Raw genomic sequence first — 27,845 nt, 5'->3', positions numbered from 1 at the left:
CACCTGGGGGGTGTCGGGGGGGGGCTTCCCTGGGCTCACCTATCGGAGCCCTGGGTGCGGGTGCCCGCTGGGCGACGGGGAGCCAGGGTGCTGGGACTACCCATTTCTCGGTTGGTTAGGAAGTTCTGGATAACCGGAGGCGGGAAGGTGTGTCAAGGGAGGGCAGTGACCGCGTGCGTTTGAGTTCACTCGTCGTGCGGTGGCTTTTCTGTGCCGGGCAAACTCTTGGTGATTTCTAGTGCCCTTTGTGTGTTCACGGAATAAAGATTCGGGAACAGCTTTTATCTCTCTTTAAAGAAAAAAAAAAAGATCCTAAAACCAATATTGCTTCCTTGATATCCTGACCGAGCCCAGAGGCGCTCAGGAACACGAAATACTGAGACTCCGCGGCCGTCGGGAAGGGCCGGGCGGGGCCAGGGCGGGGGCAGGGTCCCAGCTGTACCGTTCACTTAGCTGGGGGGCGCCGGGTGAGTTGCCTGGCCCCTCCGAGACTCGGGCTCCCCATCTGCACCGCGGTCGACCCTGTGGTCACGCGTGTGCGTGAGGCAGTGTGGGGCTCGCGGCGCGGCTGAGGACAGGCCGTGTTCAGTGGCAACGGCAGCTCAGGAGCCCTTGCCGTGGCACTCGTTCTGAGCGGGAGGGGCTGCCGGGGTCGCGAGGGCTCGTGGGCCACGCACGAGGTGTCCGTGCTCTGCGGGAGGTGGTCCCCCGCACCTTCCCGGCTGGGAGACTTGCTCACGTTGGGAAACGTGACCTGTCTTCCGCAGTGAGGACCGTAGGATGCAGTGACACCACGCTGGGATGGAATCTGTGTGAAATGCCTGCACCCGCCAGGCCACGGCGGACCACACTGACCCGGACCCTGGGCCGTCAGAGGCCAGGCCGTGCCCGGGCCCTCTGGCCCTTTGTCAACACTGACCAGCCAGTGTGCTCCCCGTGTGGCGGCTCGGGGTCGAGAGCTGTCCCTTACCTCCGCTTTTCCAGACTCCCCTGGCAAGTTCAGTGCCAGGACTCCTGCCTTAGAGACCAGGGCCTCCAGCTGGGCAGGGCCGGCCGAGGGCGTGCAGGCCTGAACCCCGGGCCCTGTGCTGGCCCCTGCCTGCACACCGCCGTCTCGGTGCCCTGGGGGCGTGAGCTGCCGGCTGCTGTCCTCGCCTCTCGGGCAGAGTCCTCTGGCCAGGCCGGCCCTAGGGAAGGGTCAGGGGCAGGCTGGCCTGGCCACTGCCTTCCACCCACCTAGTAGGTCCCTGCCCGCACGTTCTCAGGAGGAGGGTGAGCCCACGGGGCTGCTCGGGGGCACCATCCTCCAGAGGATTCCTGGGAAGTTCCGTGTCCCGTGTCCTCTTCCTTCCCCGGGATGTGCCTGTGTCCTGGGACCAGCAGGCAGCCGGGGTCCCGGGGCATTGCTCCTGTCCCCCGAGGTGGAGTGGGTGCCGGGCAGGCCGAGGGCCCACTGTGGGAAGGGGCTGGGGAGCTGTTCTTTCAGAGGAGTGGTGCTGCGGCCTCCCCGTGCAGAGAAAAGTCTTGTTTTCATCCGGGGCTCAGGAACGAGCTTTGCGCGTTTGGAAACACACCAGAGTGCCAGGGGGAGCGAGTGCGACTGGTAGGAGGTAGGAGTGGTTGTTTCCTTCAGTGGTAGAGCTGGGAGGGAGGCCGGCCAGGTCGGCACTGGCCAGCAAGGCCCCGCGACATCACCCGCCGGCGTGCTCTGCACTCCCATCGAGCCCGGCCACTCCGGGGACACCGGCACCAGAGAGGCTGCATAACCTGGAGAAGGTCACCCAGCAAAGCTACAGCGCAGCAGGGCCGGCCCCCAGATCTGTTGTCGCCCAGAGTATGTGACAGGACGCTGTCGCAATGCACAGCAGGTGCCACACTCCCAGCAGCCCCTGCGTGTCTTTAGCGACCCGACCAACAGAACTGGGTCCTCAGAAACTGGGTCACGACCTTCCCCAGCCGGGGTGAACCCCCGGTGGCCCCGACAATGCTGGTGGGTGCTTGTTCCCTTGGCCCCACACGGGCCCCGAGGACGTCGGAGTCCCCTGACCTGTGGGGTCTGTGAAACCCCGGAACCTTCCAGGAAGGGCCAGCGCAAACTGGGTTTGCAGGCTGCCCCACCTGCCCAGCACCCTCCCGGCCCCGTCTCTGAACCGTGCGGAGGGCCCAGCTTGGCCCTCCCCACCCTCAGCTCAGCTGCTGTTCCAGAAGGAGGGGTCTGGGGGTGGGGCTCAGCAGGGGTCGGGGAGGGCCTCTGTGGTAGGAGGACCCTCGTCTCCAGGAGGGAGGCCCGCCCCAGGGGACAGGGAGCCAGTGAGCTCTGGGCCAGGAGCCAAGTCTGCTTTTAAAGCTGCTGAATGTTTCAAGGGGAAACGAGACCAAACAGGCTGTAAACTGGGGCTTTCTCTGCAAAGCTCCAGGGGCCGGCGGGAGGAAGATGGCATCAGACCCGGGTGACGGTCCTCCCGTCTGTCTGCCTGCCTCTCATTTGGAAAGACCAGCGATTTACCTCATCCCTGATTCCCATTTTCCAGAGGCCTGGCTTTTCCACTGACATGTTCTTTCCTGGAATTCAGCTTTCCCGGGGCAGGAGCGGGGCCTCCGCGGAACAGGGCTTCCCCAGCGATGCCCAGGGTGGCCTGGGATTCCTCCGGGGAGCACAGAGCCACCCTCCCTCCGTGCGCGCGGTTGCTGGCCTCGGGATCTCGCCGGGCTTGGCGTCTGAGGCCCAGGTCCACGTGCTGGCTCTCGCTGTCCCAGCCGTGAGCTCTGCAACTGTCCCGTCACCTGCCACAGGGGCGCAGGCGAGGGACCCAGGGCTGGGGAAACCGCAGTCTGGGGGCCTCTGGAGCCGCCAGACTCGTCATGGGGCAGCAAGGGGGGAGTCAGAGAGTGAAGAAATGCCACAGGGACGGCGGGGTGAGCCATTCGCGTAGCCTGGGACTGCTGGAACCGGCAGGGGCCCCCGTGCCCTGTGACCCTGGCGACCGTTTGCAGGCCGCCTGGCCCTGCTGGATCCGAGGCACCTCCCTGACCAGCGCTTTCGGTCATGCCGCTTCTGTCAGCCTCCCCGTGGCGTCGTCGTCTCGACCCAGATGTCTCTGCAGAGCGGAACCGCGGACACGTCCTAGGGTGTGCTTTTCCTGTCCTTGGAAGGTGGCCGGGAGGGGCGCACTTGTGGGGCTGGCGGGGCCAAATCCGCGTTGGGTTTCAGACGCCAGGTGGACAGACGCGCATGCGGTGGGAGGGGACCCGCCCGAGGCTCCCGGCTCTGCTGGCGGTTGCCGGTGTCTCCCACCCACGTCCCCACTGGTTGACGGTGTTGAGGGCCCAGTGCCCCTGCCCCCCACCCCTGTCCACAGTGTCAGGCCCGTCGGGGACCGCGGCTCTGTCCCCCTGCTGCCAGAGCGAGGTCCGGGCCGCCCCAGACACGGCCCCCTGGCCTCTGCACGGAGCCCGAGCTGTGCAACCGTGCGGGCCGCTCTGACTTAGCCCGTCATGACCCCCGACGGGCTAGACCCCAGGGCTAGGTCGAGGGCCTGGGGGAGAGGGCAGCTCAAACCCGGGCTTTCTGACCGCAGATCGCATGTCCTGGACGGGCGTCCAGCAGGTGGAGCCTGGAAGGGCCCGGACCCTCCAGCACGTCCGCTCCCGTTCCCGCCCAATCCTTGGGGACCCTCTGGGTTCTTCCTGGGAGCGCCCCCCCTGCTGTCCGGCTGTGTGAGGGGACAGCCCTGCGCCCCCGGAGGTGGTTCTCGGCCGGACCCCACGGGATGTGGGGGGACATGAACGAGCAAGGTCAGGGCCTCTTGACTGGGTCTTCAGCTCCTCCCACCTCCCAGGGACCTTCCCTGATCCCCGGAAGGGCAGCGGTGTTGGCATCCCCACGAGTCTCCACAGTTTGGTGGCTTAAAAATACAGAAACTTGTTCTCTCCCGGTTCTGGAGGCCAGAAGTCTGGCCTCAAGGTGTCGGCAGGGCTGTGGTCCCTCCAGAGGACCTTGGTGGGGGTCCCTCCTGCCTCTCCCAGCTCCTGGTGGCCCTGGGGTTCCTTGGCTTCTGGCCACGCCCTTACAGTCTCTGCTTCCATGCGTATACCCCTTCCCCTCTTCTCGTCTGTCTGTTCCTTCTAAGGACGCTTACTGGATTCAGGGCCACCCTAATCCAGGATGGTCTCATCTCGAGAGCCTTAACCTTGTTACATCTGCCAAGACCCTGTTTCCAAGTAAGACCTCGTTGGTTCTGGGGGTTGGATTAACACTTGGAGCTGTCTTTTGGAGTCGCTATTTAGCCCGTTAACCAGACCAGTACGGAAGGGGGTTCGCCCATCAATTCCTGTAGGACCCGTGTGGGTAATGACAAGCTAGTCCCTGGGCGTGGTTTCACACTGAGGCTTTCTTGGGCCGTTGAGTCGTGCCTGGCCAAGGAGGCAGGCTGCTAAGGTTTTCCCGGCTGGAGCGGGTGGTCAGGGGCAGTCCTGTGCGTGGCTCCTGGCTTGTCTGGGCGCCTGACTGGCCAATGAGGACAATGCGCAGGGAGTTTGGGGTACATTTCTGTGTCCGGTTCAGGTCCAGGAGGAGCTGGGCAGCGGGCAGGCGTGGGCCTGGATTCTTGCCTGGTGGCCAGCAGCCTGCAGGCTGGGGGCCCGTGACCAGCTGGGCGGCGGGTGGGGTGGCTGCCTGGCGGAGGCTGGCAGGAGCAAGGGGGCGGTGGGTCTCAGGCTGATGGCCACGCCAAGGGGCTCTCACGTGGGATTGCGCGTCGAGGGGTCCGGGGTGTTCGGGGTGGGGACCGGGCTCTGAGGATGTGCCCCTGAAGCTGGCCTGGGTCATGCCGGCTGCTCTCATGGTCCCTGTTGAGCCAAGCAGCTGGGGCAAGTGTCTCTACCCGGGGGTGGCGGTGGGGGGCGTACTAGGAGGGGTCAGAGAGACCCCGCGGGGTCGGACGGGTCTCGCTTCTGTCCCGTGTTGTGGGACCTGGCATTTGCTGCGGCCTGGCCGGAGAGGCCTTCAGTTTGTTCCGTGGAAACCGCGAGCGCAGGACCCCGTCCGGGCCCAGGGGGCTGATGCAATGTTGGGAGCCCGGCCTGTGGGATGACCTTCTGGTGTGTGGGTCCCTGGGGAGGGTCGGCACCAGGGTTCCAGGGAGCGAATGTCATTTCGCGGTCACCTGTGGTGCTGCCGCGGGTACGGGCTAGGTCACATCAGGGGAGGGGAGGCGCATCGGTGGCTCTCCTGGAGGCGCAGAGTATCGCGGCCGATGCTTCTGCACGCAGGTAGCGGGGGGCAGTGGCCCAGGAAGGCCCCCTTGCCCAAGCTGGGGAGCCGCCCGTGTGGGCAGCTGGAGGGCAAGGGGGTCCCGCTGTGTGCGGGGGGTCTTTTTCTTGGCCGCTGCCAGCTGTCGGGGGGCGTGGGGAAGCTTCCGCCTCGCCCCGGCCCCCACGGACCCCGCGCACGGACTCGGGTGGGCCTGGGACCCCAGGGCGGAAGATGGAGCCGCCAGGCTTGTGAGTGGCGAAGGTAAAGCCTGACGAAGCCCCCAGTGCTGGGCATCAGTCCGTCTCCAAGGTGTTCTCCGAGGGCCCCAGATGCGGGCGCACGTGTGGCCGTGATTTCTGAGACTCCCCCGACCACGGCGGTGGGGGGTGAGCTGCTTGTATCCGGACCGTGCCTTCGGAGAAAGAGCCTCCAGTGCCGGAGGGTCCACGCGTGCGCTTGTGGGGTACCCCCTTCCTGAGCGTGTGTCCCAGCCTTAGGGGGACCCCTGGGCTCTGAGAGCCGTGAGGAGCGTTTGTTGGAGGGCGGCAGTGGTTGGCCTCCGAGTCTGCGTCTCCGAGAACGTGGAAAGCCCGTCGCAGACGCATTCCCTGCCCGTGTCACCCCGGACTCGTCTGGAAGCTCTCGGCTCCGGGAGGCACAGGTGCTGGGGGCCTCTGCATCGGAGGAGCCCAGGCACCAGGCCGAGCAAGGAGGCTTGTTCAGAAAACCCGAGGCCCCGAGATGGGGCAGGGGCTGTGCCTCCGAACGTGCTTCCTCTGTTCCGCTTGGTAAAGCAGATGATAGTGATGTCCCTCCCGGCATCCAGGAAGGCGCCTCCTGCCCTAGCTGCCGGTGGTCTTATCCTGATAATTGCCCTGACGATCCTTCGTAGCAGCCCAGGACACGCGTGGCGTTGGCTCCTCAGCGCTCGCGGGGTACCTAGAGTCCAGAGAAGTAAAGCCACCTGCCCCAGGTCGCACAGACAAGAAGTGCGGGGCCAGACTTTGGGCCCAAGTCTGGACCCTTTTCCTGGATCCGAAGGGCATCCTGATTCTCAGATGACGTTGGGCCTCTGACGTCAGGCTTCCGTTCCTGTCCCTTAGGTCCCTTTACACGGCACCGCTGCCTGCTAACTTCCCTCTGGCGGTGACCCTCCAGCCGGCCTTCGTGGCCCCAAGGCCCTGAGTGCCCCACTCAGAGTGACCCTCCTCCTTCCTGCCCCGGCCATCTCAGGCCCCGGATCTTCCCGGCCTCTCCAGGCGGCATCTGTGCAGCGACGGCCAACCCCACAGTCCGTGCCCTTAAGCACGCCCTTGAGCAAGGTCTGGGGGTGACCAGCCGGCAGCCGGGGGTGAGGGTGCATCGGGTGCGGAGTTTTCTCAAGTGCGGGAGCGCCCGGCCCCTGAGCCCCCCTCCCGCCCCCCCCGAACCTTCGCAGAAGGGATGTGCGTGCTCTGGGTGCAAGTGAGAACCTTCTGACGGCTGTGGACGTGCCGAGGGACCCCGGTTAGGCCTGACTGCCACACATGACCCCAGGTGACTCTCTCGGTTGACAGCGTACGACTCAGAAAGGTCTTTGGGGCTGGGACCGTGCTCTGGAACCGAGGAAATGAAATTCATCGGGGATGAGTGTTTCTGTATTTGGGTTCAAAACAACCAGCTGCACCAGCACGGGGTGGAGAGGTGTGGTGGCGACGCATTTCCTACAGAGGACACGGAGGGGTACGTGCGTGTGCGTGTCCATTAGGGGCCACGGTGTGATGTGCCACCTTAGTACGTTCGGGACAGAGGGCGGGGTGGTCGCGGGTGCGGGCCGTGCCCGGTGGAGGCTGAGGTAACGACCTGGGGCCTGAGCCTAGGGTTGGCGAGGCAGGGGGGAGAGAGAGCTGGTGCCCGAGGGTGGAGAGTCTCCTCCGGGGCGTGGGGACGAGCTGGTGGGCGAGCGAGGACCCGAATAGGCTCTGGACCTCGTCTGCCTGGGCCCAGCTCTGAGGCCGCTCCTTCCGGGGTGCGTTCCTTGAGCCCTCGGTGGTGGCTCATGACGACGTCACCTGGGCTGCCCCCCGAGGCAGCATTAAAGCCTGAGGGTGGAGGCTGGAGACTCCCACCCCCTCATCTTTGGGTCCGTCAGCCTCAGGACGGGGGTGCCGGTTGAACGAGTGAGAGCAGAGTGGTGGTGACGGTGGTGGCCCTCGTTCACCTGTCCCGGCCTCACTGGGTTCCAGGCCCGCCGAGTGTCCCGCACAGGCCATCACGCTTCGTCCCGAGCACGCTCCTGCCCGGTGGGGCTCACAGATGAACACGCGGAGGCCCGGAGGGATGAAACGATCGTGCTTCAGGCCCCGCGGCCGGGGAGGGAAGGACCCAGCGCCCTGGCCACTGCGGCCTGCGCCCTGCGCCTCCCTGCCCCGGTGCCCGGGGTCCACGCTCCTTCTGTGCAGGTTGTCGCAGGGCGCCGCCCGCCGGGCTTGGAGGTCCCCCACGCCCCGTGGTCGGCTCGGTAGCGGCGGGCTCGCTGCCCCGGAGGGTCCGGAGGGGGGAGGACGGGACAGCCTCCCTCATGGGCTGCCCAGGTGGTGGATGGCTGTGCTGGGGGCCAGATGCCCAGAGCGAGGTGTCCTGGGCCACACGGCTGGTGTGAGAGCCACGCCCTACAGAGAGTGGTGGGATACGGAGGACGTGGCCCGTCGTCCTGGCCCCTGCCTCTGGTTCTGCCGGCCTGTCGGTCTGGGGACGAGGTGTGCCCTCTCTGAGGTCACCAATCTGACCCTGTGGTCGCTTCGGCCAGTTTCGGCGTCTGACGAGGCTGAGACCTGACCCCCCACCCCGGGCCACCGTGCCCTGGCCTGTCGCGGAGACGTGTGTGTGTGCAGACGGGACCTAGACACCCTGGAGCAGTACCTGCGGGTGGCAGAGGTGACCATTGGATCGGGACCGGAGGTGGCCACGTAGCGGGGATGGTCACGGATGGGCCACGGGCCAGGCGGCACCTGGGGGGCAGCACAGGGAAATATTTCTTTAACACCTGCCCACATAGTGTTAAACTCGCTCTCGGGCTCCACGGGTCCTCCGAAAATCATGGAAAAAATTATCTCGACCTCCTTTGGCTCGGGGCCTGCCTTTTCCATCGTGTGAGTCACGGGTCAGCGGTGTCCCACAGGGTTTTAAATGTGACTTGTTGGGGCCACAAGGGCTCGAACAGGGGCATACGGTGGCCTTTCACGTGTGGTGCCTCCCGGGGCACCGAGGAAGCGGCTCGTGAGGAGGGCCCCCCAGGTTCCCCCGGCCCCTGTGCACGGGTCGGGGTGGTCGGAGTTGGCCAGGGTCCCCGGGGGAGGAGCGCCGGGCCAGGGTAGACGATCGTGGCTGACGCCTGCACGCATGCCTGGTGCTCGCTGTGTGCGTGTGCCTGGTCCCAGTACGTGCTACCCCCTCCTGTTCACAGGGGCCGGGGTGGCCTCCGCTCTCCCGGGGCCCCCCAGGCCCGGCACCGCTTCCCCCGAGGCGAGCAAACCGTGGCTCGGCGCCTCGTGGGTCGGGACGGAAACCCCGGGGTGCCGGCCTCCCTCCCCCGTGCCTGGAGAGCCGCGCTGGGACCCCCGTGGCTGTCCACGCGGCGGGTGGCCGCACCCCGTGGCCCGTGCGGGGCGGTGCCGGTCTGTGGCCGGAGCCCGCGGCCGGCAGCCGGGAGGTCGAAGCTTCCCTCCCGGTTTGGCTCCGGGGACAGCCCGCTCGCCGAGCGTTTCGCCGGCAGTCTCGGGCGAGAAGCGTCCGCCTTCTCAAATTATCTGCGTGTCTCCGCTTCCGAACACGAAGGGCTCTGGCTGAAATTCGACTACGCGACCCGCGGGGAGAGCCGAGCGCGTGGCGGGGCCCCCGCGGGGCCTGTTTGGGTTGGACGAGGAGGGCCGTGGCTCAGGCGGTTTTGTTGACAGGAGGGGAGAGAAGCCGGCGCGGGACCGGAGGGAAACATTCAGCCGATTGAGCTGCACGGACGCGCCAGGCGGGGACGTGCCCCCGTTTGGGCAGACTCCGGCTTCCGGCTCCGCGGCCCCCACGGCCGCAAAGCTCTCCAACGAAAACCCTGCAGTTTCCTCAGCTCCTAAGCAGAAACGCAGCCCGGATGAGACCTCATTATCGCAAAAGCACAACCGGCTCCCTCAGCAAAACGCTCCTGGCTCGGCCGCGGCCAAGGGCAACACGCGTCCCGCCGCGTCCCAGTGGCTGCCGCCGGCCCGTCCTCGCCAGGAAGCGGGGCCCCTGATTGTCGCCTCGGGGTCGAGGATGCGCAGCGGAGCCCAGCGGCCGTAGCGACCGTCGGGCACCGCGGCCGGAGCTTCTCGGGGCTCGGCACGGCTTTGCTGACCTTGCTGGGTGGGACAGAAGAGAGGCGAATGAGAGCGGAAGACTGGTCCGCACCTGAGCGGGAGTGCAGGGCAGGGTGGGCACTTGTGGCCCGGGGGCCCAGATGGGGACTCGGGGGCAGCGGGTGGTCCTGAGGCCGGGGCGGAGCCACGGTTGTCGTACGAGCGGGACGTTCCACGTGAACTCCGCGGGGGCCGGGCTGCTCTCGGGTGGCAGCTGCAGGGCAGCGACTCCGGAGCCCCCGCTCTGCCCGTGCAAGAGGGACCCCGCCTCTCTGAGCCTCAGTGTGTGCGTCTGCGAAACGGGGGGGGGAGACAGGAGACACAGGGCGAGTGCACCCACGTGAGCACAGAGGAGCCACGGTGAGGAAGCGGTCATGGGGAGGGGGTCAGGGTCACCAGAGCCCAGGGATCGGGTGGCTGTTGCTGAGGGAGGGGACCGGGGCTTGGGCCCCTTGGTAGGTCAGCTGCCTGGCTGGGGCTGGGCCACACGTGACCCCGTAGGGACCCAGTGAGGGTGGGGGGCATGTCACCCACTGTCAGGCCGTGAGTCCAGGGGCGTGTGCCTCGTGCTCCCAGAGGGGGGCTGGGGGCGGATGGAGGGGCTGCCCCCTCGCTGGGCCCCGCGGACCGAGCCATCGGGCGGGATCGGGGCCGGGGGTTTACCCACTGTGCCGGACTTTGTGGGTTCCCCGGGGGCAAAGTCAGGCAAGGCTCCGTGGAGGGAGAAGGCTTCTCCCGGGGCCGAGGGAGAGCCGGGGCCATGCTGGGCAGGACGGAGGGGGCAGTCCACGCTGGGGTGGGACTGGGGGCTGGGGGGAGGGGCACGGTGTGAAAAGGCGTCACGCAGGGTCACTCTGGGGGACGGGAAGCCAGGGACTGCAGGGGGAGAACGCAGTGCAGCATGGGAACGCTCCGTGGATTCCGGCCGCTGCTGTTGGGGAGGTGGCCGTGGCTCAACTGTGAGACCTTGGTGGAATGCCATGGGGCGAGGAGTAAGTACACACTGGGTCCTTCTTGGCTCTGGAAAATTCTCGGGTCGCGCTGCCTCAGTTTCCCCATCTGTGAGTGGGGGTTGTGGGAAGGCTCAGGAGAGACACGGCCAGGGGGCCCCCAGCAGCAGCCAGGCACTCACAGACCTGGCACTGTGGTCCCCAGAGTGGAAGGACTCCTGGCCTTGGACCCCGGAGCCTTTCCCCCGCTGAGGTCCAGGGGACCCACCCCGCTGACCTCGCGCTCCTCGTCTGTAAAATGAGACGGTTTTACTACACTGGGAGTTTGGACCTTTTTGAAACAACCCCGTACACCCTTTCTTAACAAACATCTGGGGGGGGGGGCAGCCTGGCGTGTCGGCCTTCTCCACGGAACCCCTTTGGAGAAGCCCCAGCTGGGCTGAGCTCCCAGGTCCCCGTCCTGAGGGGGCGGTGAGGGGCAGGGAGGCCGCGGGTGCAGGACGCACGGGGCTCCCAGGAGCGCCCGGCAAAGAGCAGGCACCACGGCACACGTAGTCAGTGCCTTAGAGACACGACCCGGCCGTCGGTTTTAGCTGAGCAACAGGATCGGTTGTTGACGGGGAACACGGAATCATTGGCACGTGAGTCTCTAGGCCTCAGAGGGAGCCCCGCAGCCTGGCAGGTGTCCTTTCCCCGCTCGACCCTCCTGGGGCCAGCAGGCAGTGATGTCCCCTCGCTCTCTCCCAAGGGTCCCTGAGGACGGAAGCTCTCTGTTTCTGTCACCCCGGCCAGAAGGTCACGCAGAGGTCACCTTCTGCGCTTCACGTACACGCGTGTGTCCATGCACACACGTGCCCACGCACGTGCACGCACACACCCCCTCACACGACTCCAGACCTTACAAGCGAGCCATGAATCTTTGAGTTTGGGGGTTGCCAGGCTGCCTCCGGGGAAGGGGGCAGCAGACTTCCAAGGTCAAGGCCAGGCTGGTTGAGGGTTCCTGGTCAGGGTTCCCCCACCTGAGAGGGCAGCTGGATGGGAACGATCCCGGGGTGCCCTCGATGCTTCCGGAGGGTCAGGGAACCCACCGGCAGCTCTGACCTGTGGCCAGCCTCACGGAGCTGGCGGTCAGCTTCCGAAAGGCCCAGCCTGGCCCCCGAGGGGCTGAGGCTGTGGGCAGCGGGGGCCTCTGATCCAGACCCCCCAGCATCTCCCGCCAGCAGCTGCCGAGAAAGGCTTCGTCAGGAAGAGGGGGGCACACGGAGTGAATCTCAGGGTTTCCCGTCACAGCAGGCGGCGTGAAAACGCTCTCACAACCGTCACAAAGTCGTGATCGTTCGCGTTACGTCTGAAAGACACTACGGACCAGAGCAGGGCCAGTCAAGGGGCAGGCCGGCGCCCAGTCTTTGGGTGGTGGCTGCTGGGAGCTCTGGGTGGAGAAAGATTCTGAGGTTGTGTCTGGTCTCAGCAGGAGTAAGTTCACTGGGGGCCGGGATCTCTGCAAAGGGCACACGGGTATTGGCGCCCTCCCCACCTGAGAAACAAACCGTCACGTGTGCAGGGAAGAGGTCACAGCGGGTTGGAAGGAGCTCTGGATGAGGACCCGGGCCCAGACCTGACCCAGCTTCCGTGAGGCTCAGAGTGTGAGTCTTAACACCCGTGCCTCAGTGTCCCCTTCTCACAGTGGGGCAGGGGATGGGTGGATCCCTGCCCTTTGAGACATGCACCCACAGCACAGAGGGGCACCTTTTTTGGTGTGGAAACCCACTCGGGGGGTTGTGGGCAAACTGGTTTTAGCCAAGTGTAGGTATCTGCGGAGGAGGGCGGGCCCTGGGACCGAAGGGGCCTTCGTGCTCGCAGGGACCCTGCGGCGGGGCCCTCTGCTGCAATGTGGGGAGTGGGCGAAGCAGGCAGGGAGCCGGGGTTGGCCGAGGGCCAGGTGGGCACCAACCGTGTGCTCGGATTCCAGAGCCCCGGGCGAGTCTCTGGGAAGCACCCGGCCCCTGCGTCTGTGCGTGGGTATTCGTGCCCTAGCCTTTAGCCTTGCTCCCTGCCTGGTGTCGGGGGGCTGCCCGGACCACCGTGCGGGGCCTGTGAAGCCTGGTTCTGGGCTGGGCGCCCTGGGGTGCAGGGACACGGATGTGCCGGATGTGGCCACGGCCCGAGGACTTGGGCTTCCTGGGGGGGGCAGGCCCTTTACCCGACAGCTGTTATCCCCGTGTGCCACTGCGCACGCAAGGGGTGCACCGATGCCAGCTGCCCCAGCCACCCCCAGAGCCCCCCGAGCCCCCTCTTCCTTACAGAGATTGCACTTGGAGAACATACGTTCAGATGTCAAGCTGCCAGTTGAAGGAAGAAAATGTTTTATTTGAATTGGATGAAAGTCGAACTCGAAGTCCTGTTGCTTAATAAAAGTGTGTGGTTTTGATTCACTGTTCCTGTCACGTGGTTCTCGTCTGTTGGAGAGTTTACAGTGTGGGCCAGGAGCCTCTGACATCCAAAAGGAGAGGGAGAGGCAGAGAGGGACGAAGAGGAGGGAGAGGGAGGGAGAAGGAGCAGGCGGGCAGCTCTGTGAAAGGGGGGACAACTGAACTTGGGGAGGGGAGCCCTCTGCACGGAGACAGCTCAGCTTGGGGGAGTTCTGAGCTCCTTGCTGGTCCTTAGGTTTTTCAAACTGAAGCGGGGAGGGGGGGGGTCACATATTTGGACCCATGTCTCAGGCATCAGGTAGGATGGGCCTCTTCTGGACTCTAGGACTGTCACCCAGTTCTGCCACTGAGTCATTCCCCCTGTGCCCCGTATCTGGGCCAGTTTTCCCACAGAGCCTTCTGGGAGCCAGGGAGGACGCTTAGTGACTTTGAGTGGCACACCCTGCCAGCCTCCCATTGTCCAGCATGGTCCAGGATCCAGCACAGAGGAGGGGTTCACACACCTTTATCAAATGAAGGTCAAGGAGGGCGTGGCTTCCTTGCTTGGGCCCACGGTTTTGACATGTGCCAAATGAGCACCACCTCTTTGGGTCAAGCTCATGGGTACGTGTTCTATTGCTTCACTCATGGCTCTGTCTTCAGGAGCAGAACATGCCTTTAGTTGGACCATGGGAGAGTGGGGGGGGGGGGCGGGTACAGGAACAGGGCTAGTCTCAGGTCTTTAGAAAGGGACAGTGGGACGTAAGAGGCATCAATGACGACCAGATGAATACGCGGTCTGGGTGTGCATGCGATCTTACCCATGGGCATAAGGCAAGTGCAAAGTGTTAGGTAGAGTGTGGACACTGCCAGGCAGTGGTTCTGGGCCACGGCTTCATCCCTGTGTGTGATGCAGGGAGGGGCTGGCACTTAGTAGGTTCTCGATAATTGCTATTGAATGGATGATGGATGGATGGATGTTAGATGGTGGGTGTATGGTGGATAGATGATGGATGGAGGGTAGATGGATGGGTGGATGGATGGATGGATAGATGATGGATGGAGGGTAGATGGATGGGTGGATGGATGGATGGATGGATGATGGATGGAGGGTAGATGTATAGATGGATGGGTGGATGGATGGATGATGGATGGAGGGTAGATGGATGGGTGGATGGATGGATGGATGGATGATGGATGGAGGGTAGATGTATAGATGGATGGGTGGATGGATGGATGATGGATGGAGGGTAGATGGATGGGTGGATGGGTGGATGGATGGATGATGGATGGAGGGTAGATGGATGGGTGGATGGGTGGATGGATGGATGATGGATGTAGGGCAGATGGATGGTGGATGGTGGGTGGGTGATGGATGGATATACGGTTGATGAATGATTGATGGATTGGGAGAGTGTATAGATAGATAGATGTGCATGCGGCAGGATGGGCTCTGGGCCAAGGAACTCAACACCTGGCACAGCCCCTAATTATTCTTTCTTGGGCACCATCTCTAATGACGTAGTTCCAACGTTTGGCATGCTTGTCCATACTCCTTTTCCTCTTTTTGAGCCCAGGCAGGTCGTACAAGTGATTGATATTGTGCAGGCTACATTGAGCTGGCCCCACCTCACCTGCTGTGTGACTGTGGATGCCAGACAGGTGACCTCAGGGCTTTCGGTTTCTCAGCTTCAGATGGGAATTAATAGAACATAATTCATAGGGTTCTTGTGGGCACAAAAAGAGTGACAGCACGCAGTTTCTTTGTCTCATATCTGACCTATAGTAAACATCACCTGTACGTTAGCCGTTAATAAAATCATCATGACATCAGTTTATATCCATCTGGTTGGGACCCGAGGATCTTCTGCCAGGAGGACATCAAATGTTTGATAACATTCACGAGACCTATGGTTCTTGTTCCCTTTTGTTTGTCTGCTGTTGACACATCTTGATGAGATCAGCATAAAATAGAACTGCGTGCTTTTCCTAGCTTGCATGGTGGGACTCTTGGCTGCCATGGCAATGAGCCAGAATGCCAAACGGTGGTTGGCAGCGTGGGCTTATCCAGGTGGTAGCATGGGTCTGTTCTTCATTCCCTTCCATAGCTGAATAATATCCCAGTGTATGGACAGGCCACAATTTGTTTATCCATTCATGCGCTGATGGACCTTTGGGTGGTTCCCACCTCTTGGATATTGTGAATAATGCTGTTGTGAGCACGGGTGTCTGTGGACCTATTTGAATACCTATTGCGATACTTTATGGGTGAATTGTTTACATGCCTTGCCTTAGTTCCTAGGATTGGAATCTCTGGGTCATAGGTTATTTTCCTCTTTAAAAATACTCCCCCACTGTAAGGGTAACAGGGAAGGAGGCAGCATATCCTCAAGCCCTCACTATTTAGAGTGGAAGTTACAGCTTGCGTTTATCACCCACAGTTCACAAAAGCTCTGAGAACATGGCTGGTACCTGGCAGGTGCCCAACAGGTGTCTGATAAATGGAAGTGGGTGGGTGGCTGGACGCATGGGTTAGATGGGTGATGGGTGGGTGGGTACAAGGGTGCAAGGATGAGTGGGTAGATGGATGGATGGGTGGGTGGGTGGATGGATGGAATGAGTGGGTGGGTGGGTGGATGGATGGGTGGGTGGATGGGTGGATGGATGGGTGGGTGGATGGGTGGATGAGTGGGTGGATGGGTGGATGGATAGATGGATGGATGGATAGATGGGTGGGTGGGTGGGTGGATGGATGTATGGATGGATGGATGGATGGTTGGGTGAGTGGGTAGATGGGTGGGTGGGTGGATGGACAGATGGATGGATGGATAGGTAGATGGGTAGATGGATGGATGGGTAGGTGGATGAATGGATGGATGAGTGGATGGATGAGTGGGTGGGTGGATGGGTGGATGGATGGATGGGTGGATGGATGGATGGAAGAATGAGTGGGTGGATGGGTAGATGGATGAATGGATGGTTAGATGGGTGGATAGATGGGTGGGTGGATGGATGGATGGATGGATGGATGGATGGATGGATGGATGGAAGAATGAGTGGGTGGATGGGTGGATGGATAGATGGATGGATGGATAGATGGGTGGGTGGGTGGATGGATGGATGGATGGATGGTTGGATGAGTGGGTAGATGTGTAGAGGGAAGATGGGTGGATGGATAGATGGGTGGATAGATGGGTAGATGGATGGATGGGTGGGTGGATGGGTAGATGGGCAGATGGATGGGTGGGTGGATGCTTGGATGGGTGGATGGATGGATGGATGGATGGATGGTTGGAAGGGTGGCTGGCTGTCTGGCTGGCTGGATAGATGGGTGGATGGATGGATGGATGGGTGGGTGGATGGATGGATGGATGGATGCATGGATGAGTGGGTAGATGGGTAGAGGGAAGATGGGTGGATGGATAGGTGGGTGGGTGGGTGGATGGATGGATGGATGGATGGATGGATTGATGGGTAGATGGGTAGATGGATGGATGGATGGGTGGGTGGATGAATGGATGGATGAGTGGGTGGGTGGATGGGTGGATGGATGGATGGATGGATGGATGGATGGATGGAAGAATGAGTGGGTGGATGGGTAGATGGATGAATGGATGGTTAGATGGGTGGATAGATGGGTGGGTGGATGGATTAGATGCATGGTTGGATGGGCTGGCCATCCTAGCTTGAGTGGTGATTCGAGGGCATCTTCCTGAAAGGAAGGCTGGTCCTGAAGACAAGCTCCTCCCAAGATTTGTCTGGGCTGCTCACCACCTCAGGGCATCAGGCTGGCCTCCCGGATCCCCATGTGAGTCCCCGGTGCACCACTTATTCAAGGGCTTTTGTCCTTTTCCAGGGTGACATCCAGCAGCTGCTCTTTGTCTCCGACCATCGGGCGGCTTACGATCACTGTGAGCACTACAGCCCAGACTGTGACACCGCGGTCCCTGACACCCCCCAGTCACAGGATCCCAACCCGGATGAATATGTGAGTTGGCCCCGTTGGTTCATGGCAGGGCTGTAGGCAGGCCCCTTGGTGGGGGGCAGGGCGGGCAGGCCGGCAGGGGTGGGGGGACACAAAAGCTGGGGGACCAGTGTTCAAAATAAACCCACTGGGCGAGAGTCAGAGGCTCGTGGTCTGTGGAATCCTCCTCACCCACCCGCCCCGCATCGGCAGCACCTTGCTTAAGCCCACTTGGCGTTCTCCCCACCTTTTCCGAGTAGAGATCCTCCCAACTCCTGGTCACGGGTGACTCACGTCTTCTGTCATGTTCAACCTGCTCTCATTAGTCCTCTGGCCTCCTTCTGTGGCGACCAGTCAGAAGAGGAAGGGTGTCCCTCGTGAGGCCGAGGTCCCATGGCCCAGGCAGGTCTTTGAGGCCTTCTGGCTGGACTCCTTCCCCAGTTTCGAGGGTGACACCTTCCCTGTCGCTATGGTTTGGGGCCTCAGCAGAGGGCAGGGGATCCTGAGTGACAGCAGCATTGTCACAAGACGCCACAGTTTGACCGGCTGTCCAGGCCCTTGGTCCCAAAGCATCAGCACGTCTGTACCTTTTAGGACTCGACTTTCTTTGAAGGGGACCTGGGGCCCCTGTGTCCTCCCTTGTGCTTCTCGTGGGGCTGACTCCGCTGTCCAAGGGGCTGGAGGGGGCGGAAGCTGGTTCGGGGCCGCAGGCGGGTTCGCACCCGGAGTGGGGCACGACTCTCTGGTGCCCGCTGTTCCTGGCTGAACCTGGATGGTGAGGAGAGCAGCGTGGCTCCTCGTGGGGCCCGCCTTCCTCACACGGCCCCAATTTTCTCTCAGTACCCAGAAGGAGAAGGGGAAGGTGACGCGTACTACTACGAGTACCCCTACTACGAGGACACAGAGGACCCGGGCAAGGAGCCCGCCCCCACCAACAAGCCCGTGGAAGCTGCTAGAGAGACCACAGAGATTGCCGAGGTCTGGGCGCTGCAGGCCACGGGGCCCTGGGGGGCGGGAGGGCACCGTGGCCGCCGGAAGGTGGCGGGTGGACGCTCGGCAGGGGACCAGTGACCGGGTGACTGAGTGACCTTCTGTGCATTGTGCTGCGGGGGGAGGCTGGGCAGAGGGCTTTCCACCGTGGCGTGTGGACAGCAGACAGAGGTGTGAAGGGGCACGTTGCTTTGAGTCTGGCATCTTCCTTTTAAAGCCGGAGATACAGGGGCACCTGGGTGGCCAGTGGGGTGGGCATCCGACTCTTGGTTTCGGTTCAGGTTATGATCTTGGGGCTTCGTGGGTTCAAGCCCCGCATTGGGCTCCGTGCTGGCAGCGTGGAGCCTGCTTGGGATTCTCTCTCTCCCTGTCTCTCTGCCCCTCCCCTGCTGTCTTTCTCTCTCTCTCTCTCTCTCTCTCTCTCTCTCTCTCTCTCAAAAGAAATAAACTTAAAAAAAAAAAACGTTTAAACCTGGAGATACAGTTTGCCCTTCTCAAGTGCAGGATCAGGGGTTTTAGGCCACGGACGGCGCTCCCCTGGGCCCCCTGCCTCCCTGACTCCCGCTCCGTTCCCCGCTCTCAGGAGCAGACCACAGCCCCCACGGCAGCCCCCTCAGTGCCCGACACCAGCGAGGGGGCCGGGAAGGAGGACGACCCCGGCTTCGGGGTCTATGACTACATGCCCAGCGAGGACTACTACACGCCCGCCCCGTATGAGGACCTGAACTACGAGGGCTTCGAGAATCCCGACCTGCCCCCTGATCACGGCGCAGGGGCCGAGGTTCCCACCAGCACGACCAGCACGGCCAACGCCTCCAATGTAATTGCTTCCCTTGCAAGCGGGCCTGGTGCAGGGGGGAGGGAGGGGGGGCTGGATGAGGGCTCGGGGCTCCCTCTTTCCTCCGCTTCTGACCTCGGGGGTCCCGGACTGGCTCCCTGCTCCTCGGCCCCCGGGTTAGGGGCCCCTGACGTGCTGAGCCTGTGACACCATCGTCTGTTTTTATCTGCAGATGGGCGGAATGAGCCCCGTCTGCCTGGTATCTTGGGGTTCCCGTGGGGACGGATGGGGATGTGCGTGTTTGCAGCGTCCCTGTCTGGGGCCTGAGGGGGCCGGGCAGGGCAGGAGCATGAGCTGGGGGTCTGGACCAGGAGGAGGCACGAGGGCAGGTGGTGCCGGCTGCCACCGAGGGCTTTCCCGCCGGGCAGACCGGGCTTGAGGCCTGTCCGCTGACCCTGGGCGGTTTCGTTGCCTCCCGATCCCTGTCCTCATTCAGGAGGTGGCACGACGGGTCCAGGCGCCGTAGGCGAGTTGTAGGGTCGGGGGCCGGTGCGGGGGGGATGTTGGTGCAGTGTGCAGTAAGTGCATCGCATGGAGCCTGAGTCTTGACGGCCTTGAGCAGATGCCTGCGTTCTGAGGGGTCCAAACCCCCCCGTCCATGGGATGGGATGGGAGGCATGTTACCCCCAGACCGCGAGGCCCTGGGGCGGAGCCCCCAACACCACCCGCCTCCCCACGGCGTGCCGATCCCGGTGAGGCCTTAGCTTGCCATGGGGTGCTGTGGGGCTTGGGGTGACGTTTCCCTGTGGTGGGAGGAGAGGATGTGTGACTTGCCTGCCCCAGCACGTTCGACCGAGCTCCTGGGAGGCCCCCGTCCCTGCCGTCCTCCGGTGACCCCCGCTTCCCCTCCCTCCCAGCCTGCTCCGCCTCCGGAAGATGACTTGGAAGGCGAGTTTACGGAAGAAACCATCAGGAACCTGGACGAGACCTACTACGACCCCTACTACGACCCCACGGTGTCCCCGTCGGAGATAGGGCCGGGCATGCCCGCCAACCAGGACACCATCTACGAAGGGGTGAGGGCTGCGGGGCTGAGGGGCTCCTTCCCGCCCGCAGCTTCGGGGCTGGGGCCGGCCGGCCGTGAGCCATTGGGATCCCGTGAGGTCGGGCCTCCCTTTCCCTTCTCTGCCTCATTCTCTGCCCCCCCTGTGTTCCGTGAACCCAGATCGAAGGACCCCGAGGAGAGAAGGGCCAGAAGGGAGAGCCTGCCATCATCGAACCAGTAAGGACGCTTTCTCGTCCCCTCTCTGAAGTCGGTGGGGGTGGTGGGTCGTGTGGATCATGCAGGACACGGCCCGACCCACGGGGCCCCTTGTGGACGCCTCATGTGCTTGGGGCGGAAGCTGGAGGAAAGGGCCTCAGGCGGGGGAATGTTCTAGACCTTGACCGAGGAGCCTGGGATTCCAGCTGGCGAGACCTCTGCGCTGAACACGTGCGGTCTGAGCGCCTCACTCCATGCCAGCCTCCAGCACCTTGAGGAGAGGGACTCAGAACCCGTGGGGAGGAGGGAAGCCGCTGGAGGGGTCGGGATTGACGGGGCCCCTCGGGCCGGGCCGGGCAGTGCAGGGGTTCAGCCACGGACTCTGCCGCTCCAAGGCCGGCACTGCCACCGCCTGGGGTCAGCTTGCGGCAACTGGTGAAGCCGCGTGCAGGGACTTTGATGAACTTTGCTCTACCAGGCTGGGGTCACGGGCAGCAAGTACAGGGCTGTGATGGAATGAGGGGCTTGGGGGGGGGGGTCCCGGGGGCGCAGCGGCCGTTCCCTGCTGCCGGGTCCTCTGCCGGGGGCACCAGGGGCCCCCCGGTGGTCTGAGAGCTGCCGAGCTCAGGCCCTGACCCCTGGGCGGACAGGCCGCCACGTGGTCAGCCTGCTGGGGCGGGCCCTGCGGCCGCGTGTGGTGGCCACGGCGGTGTGGGCCGGGCAGCGGCCGTGGACACGACAACGGGGAGGGGCTGGCCGAGGTCCACCCTGCCACGTCGTCCGTGTGCCGGAGGGGAAGGCCGATGTCCTGCACCGAGGCTGGTCACAAGGGGGAGCTGGGCTAAGGCTTCTGCCGCCAGAACGTGGTTCCCGGTGGCTGGGCCTGGGACGGGACGTCGGGGCTCCCAGGGCCTCACGACCTCGGATTCCTGGGACGGGGAGTTTTGTGGCCTCTCTCCTCTGGTGCTTTTAGAACCTCAACCACTGGTCTCCCCCAGAGGGACCCGAAGCCCCGTGGCTAGGGCAGGCGGGACGTGGCCCGTCTCTGGGGTGGAGCCCCCAGCGGGCAATTAGGGCAGAGCCCTCCGGCTTGGCTCCCTGCCCGGCCTGCGGAAGCAGCTGGATGATGGCAAAGGCCGTCCCCCGGGGCTGTGTGTTTTCCCTCCGGGCCTGCCCCGGGGATGGGGCCTGTCCGTCCCACTGGGCCGTGGCTGCTGGACGCACATGCTTTTCTCAGGCTGACAACACCCTCTTCCGGTACCCCCTGCGGGTCCAAGGAGGGCTTATCTGGGGGTGGGGGGTGGCGGTGCAGGGGAAGGTGCGGAGGTGCACCAGTGCCAGGCGGCCTCCCGCTCAGCAACACGAAAGATCCCGACACCAGGCCCAGGGGAAAGGTGGGCTGGGGGGAGCGCAGTGCCGTGGGTGGCCTGGGTGGGGGCTCCCCAAGAGGACAGTGGGTTTGCCGCGGTCATTACGGGCCGCCCCGGCCAGAGGTGAGCCAGCAGCGTCGCTGAGCTGATCTCACTGACTGCACATGTGCCCAGACAGTCTGGTCCCCGATGCATCCGCTCTTGACTTGGGGTGCCTTTTGCGGGGTCCGCATGGCCTCGGAGGCAGGCAGGCTGTCCTGCCTGGGAAGAACGTGGGGCCCCAGGGCAGGTAGGTGCCTGGGCTCCGGGGAGGCCTGGGGAGAGGCCAGGCTGGTACCTTCCGGGTGAGCTTCCTGTCTGCTCGCAGCTGCCAGATGGGTCGCCTGGCGGTGAGCTGCTGGGGGGCGGGGGGTGCAGAGGAGGGGCTGACAGAGGAGAGATGGTCCCACACAGACAGCGTGTCTACGCAAAGTGAGGGAAACCGAGGCATCTGGGCACAGTTAGGGGAGGGCTCCCTCCTCTGGCCCCAGCGCTGTGTCCTTCCCAGTCCCCAGTCGGTTCCACGTGTCCACAGGGGCCTCGCCGGTCCCCCAGGGACACTGTGTAAACAGTCGCAGTTTCTCAACCCGGAGATGCTCTCAAAGTCTTAGCTCTGTAAACAGATGGCCGAGTCCTGGGAGCCGGCCGACGTGGGTCTCACAGCTGACCGCTGACCGCAGAGGGCGGGGTGGCCCCTGTTTCCGCTCTCCCCGCCCTGCCCCAGCGCCCTGCCTCTGGGGAGGTGGACTCATGTCACAGGGGCTCTTGGAACCAGCTCCCTGGCTCCCTCCAAGCCAGGGACACGGCCGCCGTTTCCCCTCGGATCCACACGTTACGGCGGGGTCGGGGGCCCCTTGAAAGGCAGAAGTCCTCTCAGCTCGGGGGACTCCGGTTTATCGGCTCCTGGCTGGCCTGGGCCTCCAGGGACCAGTCCCCAGACTCCGTGTCCTGTGTTACCCGGTGGACGTCCCTCGGAGGCTCTGTTCTGTGCTGTGTAAGGGGGGGGACGCCCCCGCACTCAGAGTTGTCCTGAGCTGGGCGGAGGCTGAGCCCGTCACTCGCGGGGACTCTCCCTGCCGAATTCTGAGACCGGTGCCTGCACCCTGGTGGGGCGCGGACCCGGCTAGGGCCCCGCGGGAAGGCCACTGCTCTCCCCCATCCACGAAGCCTTCCTCGTTCCCTGGTGGGCAGTCTGGGCTCCCTGTGCTGGGCCCCTTCGCCCCGGCCTGCGGCCTCCTTCCCCGCCCAGGCTCCCGTGAGATCTGTGGCCAGCAGCACCCCAGCTCCCCAAGAACAACGGCCGGCGTGTCTGGGAAGACGGCTGCGGGCCCCGGGCCCCGCCGGGGCCAGAGGTCTCTCGCTTGACCCCAGCCCGGTTTCTGAGCCTTCTCAGCTGCCTTTGTCAGAGGAGGAAATTCGAAAGCTATTTGGATGAACTGCCTGTGTATATCTCAAGCACAAATAGTCCTCTGAGCGCACATCTGTGTAAACACGTGTTGGCAGTGACCGGGGAGCCCCGGCGGGGAGGCTGGGGGGTCGGAGGACCTCGCCTGCGCGGGTCTGCGAGCCTCGGCGGGGCGTGCCCTGTCCTCCCCCTGGGAGACCCGCCCCCCCACCCCCACCCCCCAGGTCTCTCAAGGCCACTGGTCACCGTGGAAGCAGAGTCCCGGCACAGAGGCACACGCCACCTCCCGGGGTGGGGAAGCAGTCCGCACTCTCTTTGGTCTGGGGGAGCAGGGGCGCAAGGTCTGCCCCGGGGGGCCAGGGACATCCGGCTCCCTGACCCTTGTCCCGGCAGTCTCAAGAATCAGCGGGGGGGGGGGGGGGGGGGGGGGGCGTGGCTGTGTGTGTCGCCGGCCCCCCCGAGTGTGGCTGAAGCCTGCTGGTTCCGGGACCCCCAGATACTATGCCCGCTGTGTTCTCACAGGAGGCAGGAGACCTCCTCCCGCAGGGGGCAGGAGATCCCTTCCCTCCTACAAGGCTGTGCACTGCCTCGGAGCCCCCTGGAGTGGGAAGAGACACAGAGGGAGTTGGGGCTGCCCGGCCCGGGCATTGACAGCTCTCCCTCGTCCTGCGGGAGGAGGGTCCTGCCCTGGGAAGGGGCTGGAAGCGGATGCCCAGGAGTGGGGGGCACGACCCGGGCCAGGGAGCTCTGTCTTCTGACTCCCTCTGCTACGCATCGGGCCTCTCTGGGGCCCAGGCTGACGGGGGCGGGGGGCAGGAGGCCTTGTCCCCACTTGGCCGTAAAGGCCGTCAGGCAGGGGGACTAGCGGCAGGGTGAGGGGCTTGGGAAGAAGGCGGCTGCGGGTCCCACGGTCTTGGCCACGTCCCCTCCTTGCTCTGGGCCCCTGGTGGGCATGCACTCCAAGGCCCAGGTCTGTGACCCTCACGGGGTCACCCTGCCGGGGGTCCGGACCCGTGCTGCGATCTCAGGAGAGACGGGGTCCTGGGGTCTCAGACGCTGTCTCCTGTCTTTTCCAGGGCATGCTTATGGAGGGGCCGCCGGGCCCCGAAGGCCCCGCAGTGAGTGTCGTGTTTAATTTCCCGGGCCTGTGGGAGGTGCTTGGGGGTGCGGGGTCAGTGGCACCCCTTGAAGGTCCTGGATGGAAAAGAGGGGGCACCCACCTCTGCAGACCCCCCGGGGCCCAGCACTGCCCTGGCCCACCCCCACCCTCCCCTGAAGCAAGGCGGGAATGGGGTGTTGCCCTGCGACTGTATCTTTGAATTCTGTCCTGATTTTGGTTTTAATTCCAGGGTCTCCCAGGACCTCCGGGAACGATGGGACCCACTGGCCAAGTGGGTGACCCTGGAGAAAGGGTAAGGGGTGACTCCGCTCCTTGGGACCACACGCTCTGTGGGCTTGTCCGTGTGCCTTTCCGCTCTGTGGCTGGCCTTGTCCTCACATGTGCACGGGTATATCGGCTTTCTTCTCCAAACTGCCCCTGGCCCCCTCACCCCTCCCGCCACCCCCTCATTGCGTCCGTCTTCGGAAATTTAGGGAGCTCGAGTGCTGCCCAGCCCCGAGCCTGGGGCAGATGGCACCTGCAAGGGCAAGAGTGTGTCAGGCCTGAGTCCCACTGAGGCTGCTGTGACCAGCTCACAGAGGGCCCTGTGGCCTGCGATGTCAGGCTGTCCACGTGTTGTCCACGTCACTTGGGATCGGGACCTACATCCGTCCTTCCTTAGTATGTGAGCTTCTTGGGCCTTGATTTCCCCGCACTCTGTCTTCCTTGTTGGAAATCAAGCTACTGAATAGGAGGGCTTGCCCCGGGTCAAAGGGACTCGTTCCAGGGTCTCCCTCGGTCAAAGGAACATGTCCCAGGATCCTCCCCAGTCAGAGGGACCCGTCCAGGAGTCCCCCACCCCCCGCCCCCAGTCCAAGGGACATGTCCTTCCCCCCTGCTCTCCCCCCTCCTCTGTCAAAGGGATGTATCCTGAGGTCCCCAGAGCAAAGGGACGTGTCCCCAGGTCGCTGCCCTTGAGGTGAAGGCTGAGCCACAATTTCTCTCTGACACCTAGTGGAGTTTTGGGGTACTGCGGCCATGGGGTTCTTGCCCGGCTTGTCTCCTTTCTTCTTTCTGGTCCCGTGAATATCGACGTGGGCACAGACAGTTATCAGGTGGCCAGGTTGTGGACGGGAGAAACCAGGAGCGTGTGTGTGTCCTGATGGATGGCTGTCCCCAGGGCCCGGCACACCGCCCAGAGAGTGTGGACCTGACGTGCAGGGAGGGCGCGTGGACGGGGCCCGGTGGCTGCGTCTGGTCGTGTGGAGGGGCGGCTAGGGTCTGCTTCCCAGGCCACGCGGCAGGAAGTCCGTGGGGGTCTGGCGGTCAGGCTCTGGAGCAGTGCCGGGCACGTGGGGGGGTGCCCGCCGACAGAGCAGGTGAGCCCTGACCGAGGGGGTTGGGGTTAGCCGCGTTCTGTGCGGCGGGGTGGCCTCTGAGGACCGATCTCATGGGCACCAAACAAGATGGCGGCTGGTGGCCTTCGCACGCCTCCCGGCCTCGCCGCGTGCGGCCCCTCCTCTCTGCCACACAACACGACTCCAGACACGGGGCCACTGCTCTGCCCTGGCCGCGGGACCAGACCATAGGGTTCTGCTGTCCCTCCCCCAGCTCGCTCTGGGGGCCCTTTCCCCAAAGATCTGTATGACCAACTGCCCCCACGGGGGCCGTCGTGAGACGGACCCACAAGCGTGCCTGAGCCCAGACGTCAGTGAGGGGGGACCACACGGCGTGGCAGGTGCTGTCGTCTCCGTTAGATGCAGGACGGGACGCTATCCACTGGCTGCACGGGTACTGATGGACCTTGGTCAGCCTCGGTGTTGCTGCGAGTGTCCGTCCCTCCACCCGCCACCTGCCCATCACCCAGTTCTACGCGCTGTCTGGCACTGAGGACTCCTCCCCACTTGGCCCCTGCCTTTGGGCCGAACCGGCTCGGTGCCAGGGGTGGGTGGTCTCGTTGGTGACTGGTGCTCCGTGCCTGACCCAGCGGCTCTGTTAGAGGAGCCAAGGCCGCTGCCAGTGGGATGTCGTTGGTTTAAGCAACTGGTGTCTCTAAATTCAAGCCAGGATCCAGGAGCACGGGGCCTGGGGATGGGGTCGGCAGAGGGACCCGCTCCTCTGAAGCATGCTGTCCTTGGAGTCAGAGGGAAATCTGCAGCCCACTCGGCCTCCCCAGTTCCTTTCCAGGTGGGGAGGGGGAGCCGATTCCAGGAGCCGAGCACTGCCCACCCTCTGGGCTCTGCGTAAGCCGTCATTGTCTAAGGAGTTGTCCCTGCTCAAAGCTCAGCATCCTCTCTGTGCCCACGTCTCCCGGATACGCAGCTGATCAGCTGGCAACGAACACTGGATGCAGAGTCGGGATCCTACCCTGCCACCTGCCAGCAGGGAGAACTCAGAATCCCTGTGTAGAATGAAAAAATTTCCCTCCATCCTCTTATGTTTGGTGATGGGGGCCTATAAATTAAACGGACAAAAAGACGGCATCGATAGGAGAACAGGCACACGCTTTTATTACTGTTTTAGGTTTTACACCTACGGGGACTTGAGGGCTTCTGTACCATTTCGACCAAGGGCGATAAATTGTGGGAAAGTGACTAGGAAACATACAGGGAAACGAATGGAAGGTCAGGGTCGTTTTAGTAAGATCTGCTTGTGCAGCCTTTTCTCAGTGCCTGCGCTCGGTCTCCCGGTCTCCAGTGATCAGGAGCGTCCTCATCCTGGTACAGGTGGGGGTGGTGGGTAATTGGTGCCATCTGTCCAGGGGGAAACTTACGCGCTCCTTTAAGGCAGGTGAGGGGAGGGCAGAGAACTTTTGCTGATTCTCGGTTACCGTCAGCTCGATATCGTCCTCAGAGCAAAGTGGCACGTTTTGGGGTGGCACGTTCTGATCCCCTATCTGCTTGGCCCCATCTGCTTGTCTGGACGTGACAGGTTTTCCCTGGGTGATCTGGAAGGATCCTCCCCTCCCTCCCACTCCAGTTCCACCATCCTGGGGTTCTGTAGCCTTTCCTGTTACCAACTATTGATTACTTCCTACGTGGCCTGGACTAGTCGAGCCTGTCTTCCTAACTGGGTGGCCGTCAGCTCCACCGAGCTGCTGTTGCGCTTGGGCGGCGTCAGAGGTGAGAAGGGGCCTGAGCCATCACCCCGTCCAGCGCCCCTTGGTGACAGACGGCCAGGCCCCGGTGGGCCGAGGGAAAGCTTGTGAAAGCCACGAGGCGGAGGCAAGGCAGGGGCGGGCTTGATCTGGGCCAGCTGTCCTGGTCCCTACTTCATCCTCAGGCTCAGAGGGAAACGAGGGACAAGAAAGCCGGGTGTCCCGAGGGCCCTGTGGATCCCACACGGGGCTGAGCACTCCCAGGGAGCCCGGATCCCACATGCAGGTTTCCTCTCAGGACCCTTCATGTCCAGAACGGAGGCCCTTTCCCACGGGGGCACCTCCCTCCCTGCAGAATCGGATGCACTCAGTGCCCCCGGCAGGGTCACCCCCCCTACCCCTGCCCTTCCTTATCCTTCAAGGGTCGGGCTTTCCCGTGGGATTTTGCTTGGATGTGTTTTCTGTGCCTTACAAGGTTCGTAAGCCCTGCCCTAAGGAACAGCGGTCGGTACCGCCTCCCTCACGAGAGAGTGTGCATCACGGGTGCTGTGTGGGGTCCCCAGTACCACCCTGGGGACCGCACCCCACTGTGCCACCGCTTTCCCCCCGGGTGGGCAGGATTTACGCCCAGTGCCGGGGGAATGGACCCAGGCTGGGTCCCTGGCACCTGACAGGCAGGTTCCGTTGCGGATTGTATGAGGCTGTGTGACTGAGTGAGGCTGGCAGGGCAGGTCTGTTCTCTCCCGCCTCCTGGGGCAGCCATGCGGATCTGTTCTCTCCCAGTGCTCCTAAGCGTCTTCCGTGGAGCCACCATTCAACCCACCACACCTGGTTATTCACAAATTCCCCACGGCCGGTGTCTC

General features: G+C 63.6%; 1 protein-coding gene across 2 annotated transcripts in view; it reads left to right on the top strand.

Moving 5' to 3' along the window:
* The window catches only part of COL5A1 (collagen type V alpha 1 chain), a 149,120-nt gene that overhangs the window by 44,155 nt on the left and 77,120 nt on the right, over nucleotides 1-27,845 (top strand). For both annotated transcript variants that reach the window (XM_078436289.2, XM_078436288.2), the window contains exons 5-11: nucleotides 16,836-16,967; nucleotides 17,784-17,921; nucleotides 18,517-18,753; nucleotides 19,629-19,787; nucleotides 19,937-19,993; nucleotides 23,863-23,904; nucleotides 24,136-24,198. In XM_078436289.2, coding sequence (XP_078292415.1) covers nucleotides 16,836-16,967; nucleotides 17,784-17,921; nucleotides 18,517-18,753; nucleotides 19,629-19,787; nucleotides 19,937-19,993; nucleotides 23,863-23,904; nucleotides 24,136-24,198 — 828 coding nt within the window. The remainder of the gene's footprint in view (nucleotides 1-16,835; nucleotides 16,968-17,783; nucleotides 17,922-18,516; nucleotides 18,754-19,628; nucleotides 19,788-19,936; nucleotides 19,994-23,862; nucleotides 23,905-24,135; nucleotides 24,199-27,845) is intronic.

Source organism: Panthera onca, chromosome D4 (genome assembly GCF_046562875.1).
Source record: "Panthera onca isolate mPanOnc1 chromosome D4, mPanOnc1 haplotype 2, whole genome shotgun sequence".
Lineage (NCBI taxonomy): Eukaryota > Metazoa > Chordata > Mammalia > Carnivora > Felidae > Panthera > Panthera onca.
This window is presented reverse-complemented; position numbering and strand designations above follow the sequence as displayed.